This window comes from Dendrobates tinctorius, unplaced genomic scaffold (genome assembly GCF_039654945.1).
Source record: "Dendrobates tinctorius isolate UK_male_01 unplaced genomic scaffold, ASM3965494v1 ptg000019l, whole genome shotgun sequence".
In the NCBI taxonomy this organism is placed as follows: domain Eukaryota; kingdom Metazoa; phylum Chordata; class Amphibia; order Anura; family Dendrobatidae; genus Dendrobates; species Dendrobates tinctorius.
Window position 1 is genome coordinate 78,444,594 of NW_027361687.1, and position 11,023 is coordinate 78,455,616.

Genomic DNA, 11,023 nt, shown 5'->3' on the forward strand with positions numbered 1-11,023 from the left:
TTTAATCTCATTCATTTCGGGGTGGAAGTGTCATTTACAAGGAACAGCAAAACTACCATTTGATTTTTTTACTCCTTTTCAACACTGAATAATTATTTTTCTATTTTATTAGTTTCGATACTTGCACGCGAGTAAACCCATTTTTTTTTTAATTAGCTTGTTAGTTTATTACATTGTTGTCGCCTATGTACCTGAGTTTTAGAGTTTTAGGCTGGGCTTTATAGGTGTACAAACATGTCAGATACATGTTTCCCATGCATGTTAATGGATGATGGAAATGCCCAATTCCCCGTTCCTAACCTGTTAAATGCCTCTCATTATTGACAGCTCCATCTTTGAGGTTAAACTGTTGTGATCTAAGCTAGCTGGTCCATGCCTGCACTGTATGGGGTGTGATGAAATCTTCATCATGCTCCATACATAAGAGCACACATCATTCATAAATGTAATATGGACGTCGCCCGTTCCATCATGACATCACATAAGGCCTAGCTGCTGGTCCTCATGCGACGTCATGAAATGCGTTGCTCCCGCTTCCCTGTTTACTTTACATGTTTATTGAGTGTCCCCATAACACATTTTCTTCTTTTCTCAGATTTCCTACAATCACGTTTTTCTCAGATTGTTCAAGCCAAACCTGACCTGGGTGAAGTATTAGATGTCCTCTTCTCTAAGCGTATGATCACACAAGAGGAACTGGACTTCATAACAGCCGGCACCGTCCAGGGACAGATCAGAAACACTTTACGCATGATCATGAATAAGGGACCTGAAAGCTGTATGGAGTTCCTTCAGCTCATGAACCGCCTCCATGCAGAATTGATGAGAACACTGTAGGAAGATGTCATCTGAAGGACAGCCTGAAATAATAGACTTGCTGCTTGGGAAGGATCCGAGTCCAGACAACAATAATACAAAAACATCTGGCACTCCCATGATGGTGAACATTTTCTAGGAAACAATCCAAAAGAATATATAACGTTTTGGTCTCACATTAGACCATCATCATATAATTTTTCATAATGTTATAGTATCTACCATGCTACCACAGAAGCCAGGATATTTTATAGTTGTACTACACTAACTGTAAAGAACCTTTTCTTATGTAGAGGTCTAAATCCTGTTTTCTTCAAGAATATACCATTGTGCAAATGTTTCAGGTCGTTCCCAACATCTTGGAGAATTAACCGTAGACCTTCTGTGGATTTAGACTTGTGCAGGGCTCTATGGGGCCGGATCATTACTGCCAGGCTCCTCGTTCTTCCTTACCCTAATGGCATTGGCTGTATGTTTGGGGTCATCGTCATGCATAATGACACTTTTGACATGGAAACAATGATTTTTGTATGTTAATTATTACTACTTTGTTAGTAAAATTGCAGTTTAACCTCTTTCTGCCATATGATGTACTATCCCGTCCATGTGCCCTGGGACTTAATTCCCAAGGACGGGATAGGACGTCATAGCGATCAGTGGCGCCCCCCGGGTGGAGCGCCGTTGATCGCGGCCGAGTGTCAGCTGATTATCACAGCTGACACCCGACACTATGTACCTAGGGCGGACCGCCCCCAGCACGATAACCCCTGGCACACTGCAATCAAACATGATCGCAGTGTACCGGGGGTTTAGAGAAGCATCAGCGGTGAGGCGGCTCCCTCCGTGCTTCCCTGAGACCCCCAGCGCAGCGCGATGTGCTGCGCTGCACTAGGGGCCTCCTTCCCTGGAGGTCCCCGGATCCAATATGGCTGGGGGGGCCTGCAGGGAGGCGGCTTCCTCAGTGCCTGCAGAGAGCAGGTAGTGAGGAAGCCTCTGCAGCACCTGTCAGATTGCTGATCTGACACTGCGCTGTGTAACGTGTCAGATCAGCGATCTGACACATGACAGTGATGTCCTCCCCTGGGACAATGTAATAGAGTGAAAAAAAAGTGTAAAAATAATTTATAAAAAATCGCTAAATGTAAAAAAAAAATATTCCCTAATAAATTCATTTTTTGGAAATAAAAAAAACAATAAAAGTACACATATTTAGTATCGCCGCGTCCGTAACGACCCGCCCTATAAAACTGTCCCACTAGTTTACCCCTTTAGCGAACCCCTTAAAAAATAAAAATAAAAAACAAAGCAAAAAACAATGCTTTAACATCATACCGCCGAACAAAAAGTGCAATAACGCGCGATCAAAAAGACGAATATAAATAACCATGGTACCGCTGAAAACGCCATGTTGTCCCGCAAAAAACGAGCCGCCATACAGCATCATCAGTGAAAAAATAAAAAAGTTATAGCTCGCAGAATAAAGCAATGCAAGAATAATTATTTTTATATAAAATTGTTTTCATTGTATAAAAGCGCCAAAACATAAAAAAACTACATAAATGAGGTATCTCTGTAACTGTACTGACCCGAAGAATAAAACTGCTTTATAAATTTTACCGCACGCGGAACGGTGTAAACGCACCACCCAAAGGAAATTCATGAAATGCTGTTTTTTTTTTTCATTCTGCGTCCCAAAAATCAGAATAAAAAGCGATCAAAAAATGTCACGCACCCGAAAATGATACCAATAAAAACATCAACTCGTCCCGCAAAAAATAAGACCTCACATGACTCGGTGGGTCAAAATACGGAAACATTATAGCTCTGAAAATGTGGTGATGCAAAAACTATTTTTACAATAAAAAGCGTCTTTTAGTGTGTGACAGCTGCCAAATATAAAAACCGCCATAAATAGTAAATCAAACCCCCCGTTATCACCCCCTTAGTTAGGGAAAAATAATAACATTTAAAAAAATGTATTTATTTCCATTTTCCCATTAGGGTTAGGGCTGAGATTAGGGTTAGGGGTGTGTTGGGGTTAGGGTTGGAGTTAGAATTGTGGGGTTTCCACTGTTCAGGCACAACAGGGGCTCTCCAAACGCAACATGGCGTCTGATCTAGGGATGAGCGAGTAGTGAAGTATTCGGACTCGCTGTACTCGTTACGAGTACCTCCTAATACTAGGGTGCTCGTAACGAGTAGCGAGTCCAATGTAAGTCTATGGGAAATGAGATTAATGGGCTATGTGTGTGTGCTGGGCTAGGCGGGGACCTTGCGAAAACTGTGCGGGACTGTGCTGGCCTGTGCAAAGACTGTGCGGGACTGTGCTGGCCTGTGCGAAGACTGTGCTGGCCTGTGCGAAGACTGTGCCGGGCTGTGCGGGACTGTTCTGGGCTTTGCAGTTACTGTGCGGGCACTATGCCAGGCTGTGTGGGACTGTGCTGGGCTTTGCAGGTACTGTGCGGCCACTATGCCAGGCTGTGTGGGACTGTGCTGGGCTTTGCAGGTACTGTGCGGGACTGTGCTGGGCTTTGCACGTACTGTGCGGAGACTATGCCTACCTGTGTGGGACTGTGCTGGCCTGTACAGGACTGTGCTGGGCTGTGCGGGACTGTGCTGGGTTGTGCGGGACTGTGTCGGCCAGTGCAGGACTGTGCTGGGCTGTGCAGGTACAGTGCGGGACTGTGCTGGGCTTTGCAGGTACTGTGCCGAGTTGTGCGGGACTGTGCTGGCCTGTGCGGGACTGTGCTGGCCTGTGCGGGGATTGTGCCGAATATTGCGAGGCGAGTAGTGAAATACTCGCCAGGATTCGAGTACCGCATTACTCGCCGAGTACCAAATCCTAACGAGTATACTCGCTCATCCCTAGTTTGATCTCAATTCCAGCCAATTCTGCATTGAAAAAGTCAAACGGTGCTTCTTCCCTTCCAAGCTCTGCCATGCGCCCAAACAGTGTTTTACCAAGCAATGTATATGTAAGAGAATGGTCAGTCATAATATACTGAGCGGCCATGTTGTCTCTAGCAGCCATTTTGTTGAAAGTTAGAGAAGATTCAACTTTTACAAAAGAGCTGATAAAATGTATTAAATGGAGGATGGAAAATGAGATCATGTCTCCTAGCAACCTCAGCCGATGTGCGTAGAGGAAGATTGGATCAATCAATAGGGTCACAGGTTACCAAATATATGGTCAGTATGCTTATACGTGATAGTGTGGTAGCGAAGAGTAGAGTAGTTAAAATGTCAGGATGTAAGAATTTAGGGACCTAGACTTGAGACAATGATAAGATTTTAGGACAGTAGCCATAGATACCAATGACTTATGGGTTTTAGTGTTGCTTGAAGAAATGTTAATTAATATCTTCGTATTATGTCATTATATTCTCTTTTCTAAACCACGTTTCTGTAGATTACCATGAAAACGCCTTAGAATTATAATGTTAACGCCCTCTGCGGCAAAATGCAGCTTTCTTTGTTCTAATAATGTATAAGAAGCCCCTGTTACTGTCGATTGGGGCCATTCCATCGCCATCATGCCACTGTGCCTCACCATGGCCAGGGCACAGAGCCTTATCATCGCCAGACTTCCTAGCGAATCTCTGCCTGTCTGTATTCCTGTTTTTGCCCGCATATTCCAGCTCCTCTGTTATTCTGTATCTGTCTTGCTGTGTATCTCCGAATAAACCTTCAACCTCAGCTTGATAAGAGATCGTCTGTGGAACTTCTTCCCGACTCTTCCAGCTCTCAGTAGGACTTTTTCTTACAAGTGGCGATTGCCAGCCAGGAGGAGCAGCTCCGGAGAGTGGCCTCCAGAAGAACCTTTGTGGAAGAAGCCGCAGATGAGGGCTTGGAGGTGGGAAGAGGAAGAGAAAAAATAAAAGAAACGCGTGTGGCCACACGTGAAACCGATCAAAGTAAGCCAGCCTGAAGGAGAACCTCTCGTGATCGCTCCGAGACCGCCTGCCCGATTTTTTTTATAAGAAAACCACGGACAAAGAAAAAGACTATAAAAGATGAGTAACTAAGAAGAAGCTATCTACAAGGACGTGAGAATTTTTTTGTGCCCGGTAGCAAGAAGCTTTAAAAGGGCGTGGGGAGACGCCTGGCAAGCTAACGAGTGAGGCTGGAATCACGGCTGCACCTCTTTTGATATCTGGTCGACCCCCAAACAGCCGGCAGGAGGTCTTCCATTCGAGAGAGGTGTGAGTATCTAACTTTGCTTAAATTGCATTTGTTGATACTAGGACAGAGTAAAACTCGTCCTTGTAGACCACTGTAAATATCGAGTGGTTACGGAAGCAGGCAGAGAAATATGCTGGCACACCCCAGCTGGAGGGGGTTAATGTGGAAACCACGTGGTTAAATTGTATGCGATGGTTTACCACAAAGAACAGGGAACTAGATAGAAAAAATTCGCTAGGTTAAGCTAATAGCCAAGTAGTGGCTTTGTGTAAGACAGTCATAACTTTTGATCAGGCTCTTGATAGGTAGCTTACACAGCAATATGTTAACATGATCACCCGGGGAGGGGCAGCGTATAGGGAGAGATCAGAACAGCTGAGCGAGATGCTGGAGCTAGCAGCGAAGCACAGAGAGGAGGGGTGCGAGCAGCAGCAGCTGAGAGCAGTTATGTCACAGATGGACACTGCAGCTTCGAAACACAGTGCTGATGTAAATACACTTGTAGACTGGAGAAGAGTTAGGAGAATGAGTGAAGATATAGTGTCCCAACAGCTCCAGCTTATGCAGATACAGTTGAGGAAAGATATATTGTCCCAACAGCTCCAGCACATGCAGAACCTAGGTTAGGTGTGAAGCTGCTTCAACCCCGAGAAAAATATCCCTGACCAAATGTTCCTGGTCCATCTTAAATTTATTAAAAAAAAGTTGCCTAATTGGGAGGAAAGTAGGTGAGTGTTTTGTTAGGACGATGCAATCCGAGGTGAGGGGTGATGAGTCTAATGTTTTTGCGTACCATTCATCTCGGGGTGTATCTGCTGATTCCGGGAGGCCAGGAGTTCCGGGGGGGTACGGCCAGCTGCCGAGAATGGGCAGGTCCCGTTCGGCAGAGCCCCCAAGGGATCCCACGAGAGGTCCTCCCGTGTGTTATCTTTGTGGGCAGTTGGGACACTTTAAACGGTTTTGTCCCCTCTTTGTGCCAGGGATTGTTCCCCAAGAACCCCGGGCACCATTTAATCCCCAACAGACCCGGGAGTTCTTTAGACCACCTGTCGGAGTTAGACCTCCGTACCCAGCAGTGAATGACCCTAGGCAGTATCAGCATTACAACGGTCTTCAAATGGTTAACCCAGTTTCCCAGGAGCCTTCTGCTCCTGCTCCCTCTCCAATAGCTTTCACTCATCCGCGCCCGGAAGTCCATGCTGTTCAGGGAGGGGTCACTCCTCCTCGTCCCTATGCTCCGCTGATTAAGGAGCTGCGGGAACATGAGGACCGGACCCTGACCAAGGATCTCTTTGGGGCGGAGGTGGCAGCTGTTGGACGGAAGCCGTGCCCAGATGGGGATGATGGATTTTTCGGGCTTCCCACGGCAGGTAACACTGATTGATGGAGTGTTCCCCCTGTTCCCCTCACCCTCCTTGCTCCCCTTTCCCTGGGCAGGGACGGTAGACCTTATGTCAGAGGGAGAATAGAGGGGCTGCCTTGGGAAGACATCCTCATCGATACAGGAGCCTCAGTTTCAATAACACGACACAAATTGCAGTCACCCCCTGGACTGCCTGAAACTACAACTTTGGTAGGATTCGAAGGATCCTGTATTGAGGCGGTAAAAAGTCGTACAGTAAACCTGAGATTTCAGGACACAGGGGGATCGAAGCAAAGGGGTCTTCGATGCGCTTTTTGGGTAAACCCACAGTTACGGTACACTATTTTGGGAACTGATGTTTTGGAAGCAATGGGAATTGTTGTTGATTTATGTAACAAAGTCTTGTGGCGGAACAAAGAAGCCACTATCTGTTCTGTAATTGTCCCTGTGGAGGAGTCATAAATTAGCCATTGCTAGTTTCGGAGTATGTACTGGTGAAAATGTTGAAAATGCTAACAATAATGCTTTAAAGAATGAATTGAAGCAAAAGTTCCCTGAATTGTGGATCTCAAAGAAAACTGATTGTGGGTTAATGCAAACTCAGGTTAAAATTGATGGTGAAAAACTGCCACCTTTCCAGCGTCAGTACCGTATTCCGGAGGACGTAATCCCTTACATAAGGGTAGCAGTCAGTGAATTGGAGAAACAAGGTGTTGTTGTGAAAGGTAATTCTCCATGTAACAGTCCTATTCTACCTGTAAAAAAGGAAGATGGCAGTTTTCGAATGGTAGTAGACCTGAGACTTGTAAATAAGTACACTCCCTCAGCAGCCCACCTTGTTGCATCTGTCCCTGAAGTTATGTCACAGCTGAGGAGTGATTGTAAGGTATTTTCTTGTTTGGATATTGCAAATGGCTTTTTCTCAGTACCCCTAACACCTGAATCTGCACTCCGCTTCGCACGCGGTTGCCCATGGGATTTCACAGTTCTCCTGTGTATTTCCATCAGGCATTAGATCAGATGTTAGAGCCCCTGGGTTACGGAGACAAAGTCTTACAGTATGTGGATTATTTATTGATTCAAACTGTCGATGAATGTGAACACAGAGAAACCCTTGAAAATGTTTGTCAGGCTTTACGAGAGGCAGGACTCAAAATGAGTCTAGATGAAGTACAACTGATGAAATCAGAGGTTAAATTTCTGGGTGTGTCTGTCTCAGCAGAAGGAAAGAAGCCCATGCATGATAGGGTTAAAGCTATTCAGGCTGTCCCCATACTAACTGTATGATTTATTGAAAAATGTTGATAATGACTTTGACCCTGTTAATGTAGAGGGAACCGCCTTACAGGCTTTTGAGGGATTGAAGCGCGCCCTTACGGCAGCTACTGCATTGGTTAACCCTGACCCTTCCCAGCCTTTCTACATTCAGACTCACACCGGTGATATCTCTATTTCTTCAGTGCTCCTACAAAAATGGCCCAAAGAAAGCCCCGAGGTATCTAGTCAGTTGTATGCCCTAGGTTATTACTCCAGGTTGCTGACTCCCGTGGAAAAAGGATTCACTCAGTGCATGAAGCACCTACTGGGCGTGCACTGGACCATGAATCAAGTGAAGCATATAGTGGGATTTGCTCCTTTAATTCTACAAACCCTGCATGTCACTTTAAAAACTTTGCTGAAGGGAAAAGCTTCAGGTATTAGTTCACAGAGAATGGCCCAATGGATCATTGATTTTGAGACTAGAGACTTACAAGTTGAGGTGGGTGAGAAATATCACTTAGCCCAGATGATGCAGTATGCAGGAAAAAGTCACGATTGTCAAATTGAACAGGCTAATGTTACTCCCTCTCCCTTCCGAGCAGATTTTCAAGAGGGAATCCCCTGTGCCTATATTGACGGAGCTCGCTATTGGCATGAGGGGCATTACGTCACAGGCTTCGCTGTGTGGTTTCCAGCTAAGCCATTGCTGCTGCAGTATAAACTCCCTGGTCATTTCTCCGCTCAAAGAGCTGAGTTGGAAGCAGCTCTACAGGTCATTCTCGTGTGTCCAGAGCCAATGAATATCTTCAGTGATAGCGCATATGTCGTGTCGTCACTCACTCTATATCTTAATGTATGGGCCCTTAGGGGGATGGTTGATTCTCAGAACAAGCCCTTGCAGCATGCAGACATTCTAAAACAAATTGAGCAACGAGGTAAAGAATTCCCAAAATTATGGTCCTTCTGCAAAATTAAAGGACACCAAAGGCTAATTCCTGACCCTCACATCCTTGGCAATGCATATGTAGATCACGCAGCCAGGGAAGCTGCACTCACAGGCGAGGACAAATATCCCCAAGAAGTCATCGCTGCAGTTACTAAAAACCCCCCGAGAGCCCCCCCTTGTTTATTCTTCTCTTCAAAATCTCGTAAAAGCACAGGAGAAGGATGGAGACTCATCTCTGTTCAATTCCCTTGAGTCCCTGCCCATTGAGGGGGAGTGCTTGTACTACAAACGGGTTAATGATAGACTTGTGCCTTATATTCCAACTACAATGATTAAGTCTTTGCTCAAATTTCAAGCTACAAAGTTGTTAAAATGGTTCATATCAATCAGTGTAGACTTCTTAATTATTTTACTGAGATTTCTGGTAAGGACTGATACTCCACTTTTTTTTTCTATTTCCTCCAGGTCAGCTGAAGATTTTCATATTCGACTCCTGGGACCATGAACCTATTGGATGATCAGGAGAAGATGTTTCACACTATACAGTGGGACTCTGATAGTGTGAGAGGGGGAGAAGATCAGGAAAATCCAGAAGACAAAGAATGAGAAGAAATAGACCAAAAGACTTGACTATTGTGCAACTTATTTTCGGGACTATTTGAATTATTTTTTTTATTATGTGTTTGTTCTATTTTTAGGGACTTTTGCCTTACACACACACACGTGCATAAAGTGCTGAATTACCTCCATATTCTTATTTTCAATAATTCACCCATGAATATTACAGTACTGTATGTTGTACTCTGGATAGAGTACAAGAGGGGGACTTGTAAGAGAATGGTCAGTCATAATATACTGAGCGGCCATGTTGTCTCTAGCAGCCATTTTGTTGAAAGTTAGAGAAGATTCAACTTTTACAAAAGAGCTGATAAAATGTATTAAATGGAGGATGGAAAATGAGATCATGTCTCCTAGCAACCTCAGCCGATGTGCGTAGAGGAAGATTGGATCAATCAATAGGGTCACAGGTTACCAAATATATGGTCAGTATGCTTATACGTGATAGTGTGGTAGCGAAGAGTAGAGTAGTTAAAATGTCAGGATGTAAGAATTTAGGGACCTAGACTGGAGACAATGATAAGATTTTAGGACAGTAGCCATAGATACCAATGACTTATGGGTTTTAGTGTTGCTTGAAGAAATGTTAATTAATATCTTCGTATTATGTCATTATATTCTCTTTTCTAAACCACGTTTCTGTAGATTACCATGAAAACGCCTTAGAATTATAATGTTAACGCCCTCTGCGGCAAAATGCAGCTTTCTTTGTTCTAATAATGTATAAGAAGCCCCTGTTACTGTCGATTGGGGCCATTCCATCGCCATCATGCCACTGTGCCTCACCATGGCCAGGGCACAGAGCCTTACCATCGCCAGACTTCCTAGCAAATCTCTGCCTGTCTGAATTCCTGTTTTTGCCCGCATATTCCAACTCCTCTGTTATTCTGTATCTGTCTTGCTGTGTATCTCCGAATAAACCTTCAACCTCAGCTTGATAAGAGATCGTCTGTGGAACTTCTTCCCGACTCTTCCAGCTCTCAGTAGGACTTTTTCTTACAGTATATATATATCACTTCCCCTGACAAAGCCGTACCTGCTACGGCGATACGCGTGGGGCCACCGTTCGGGTCCCCAGGACGGGTCCTGCCGTTCCTTGTGCATGTATGATTTTGGTCTGGTAATCATTTTGCCTTTTATGCTCTCACCATGAATCATTTATTGTGGCTACTGCTCCCAGGTCTATTGTGACCGCTGCTCTGTGGCTATACTTAGCCCACATGCTATGGTTTGGAATGCATTCATCTCTATATGCTCATTTGTGGGATTGACCACAGTATTATTGTGAACCTTTTTATAGCGGTCTTTTTTATTATATATATGACTTGCAATCTTCTGGTTCCTACTCCTATAGCAGCCTGGCAGTTCAGCAGCTAGTACCATTATATATTATGTTACTCTGATTGATTTCTCGCATTAGCCTTAGCTTAAGCAAGCATTGTTCTTTGCATTGCATATTTGCTCATCGGGTCTCCAGCATGATTTTTTGTATTGTATTATATTATGCGACATGTCTGCACTTTGGCAGGTACCCGGTTCTGGGTCCTTGTTTTTAATTGAGTTTTATTATGCACTTTTCTATTGTGTGTACCAATAAAGCTTTGTTTTCACTACTTTGTTTATTAATTGGTGTAGTGTGCATGTTATGGTAGTGCTTTCTTTTCACTTTTAGCAAACAGTGTTTTACCGCCACATATGGGGTATCAGCCTACTCAGGACAAATTGCAAAACAACTTTTGGGGTCCAATTTCTCCTGTTACCCTTAGGAAAATAAAAAATTGGGGGGAAAAATATCATTTTTGTGGAAAAAAATGATTTTTTTATTTTCACGCCCGGGC

At 44.3% G+C, this 11,023-nt stretch overlaps 1 protein-coding gene across 3 annotated transcripts in view; it reads left to right on the forward strand.

Moving 5' to 3' along the window:
* The window catches only part of LOC141083076 (receptor-interacting serine/threonine-protein kinase 4-like), a 74,744-nt gene extending 63,946 nt beyond the window's left edge, over positions 1–10,798 (forward strand). For 2 of the 3 annotated variants that reach the window (XM_073567249.1, XM_073567247.1), the window contains one exon: positions 596–10,798. In XM_073567249.1, the coding sequence (XP_073423350.1) occupies positions 596–837 (242 nt within the window). In that variant the 3' untranslated portion in view covers positions 838–10,798. The remainder of the gene's footprint in view (positions 1–595) is intronic. The other variant, XR_012230643.1, reaches the window with a different exon arrangement.
* Positions 10,799–11,023: the final 225 nt, after the last annotated feature.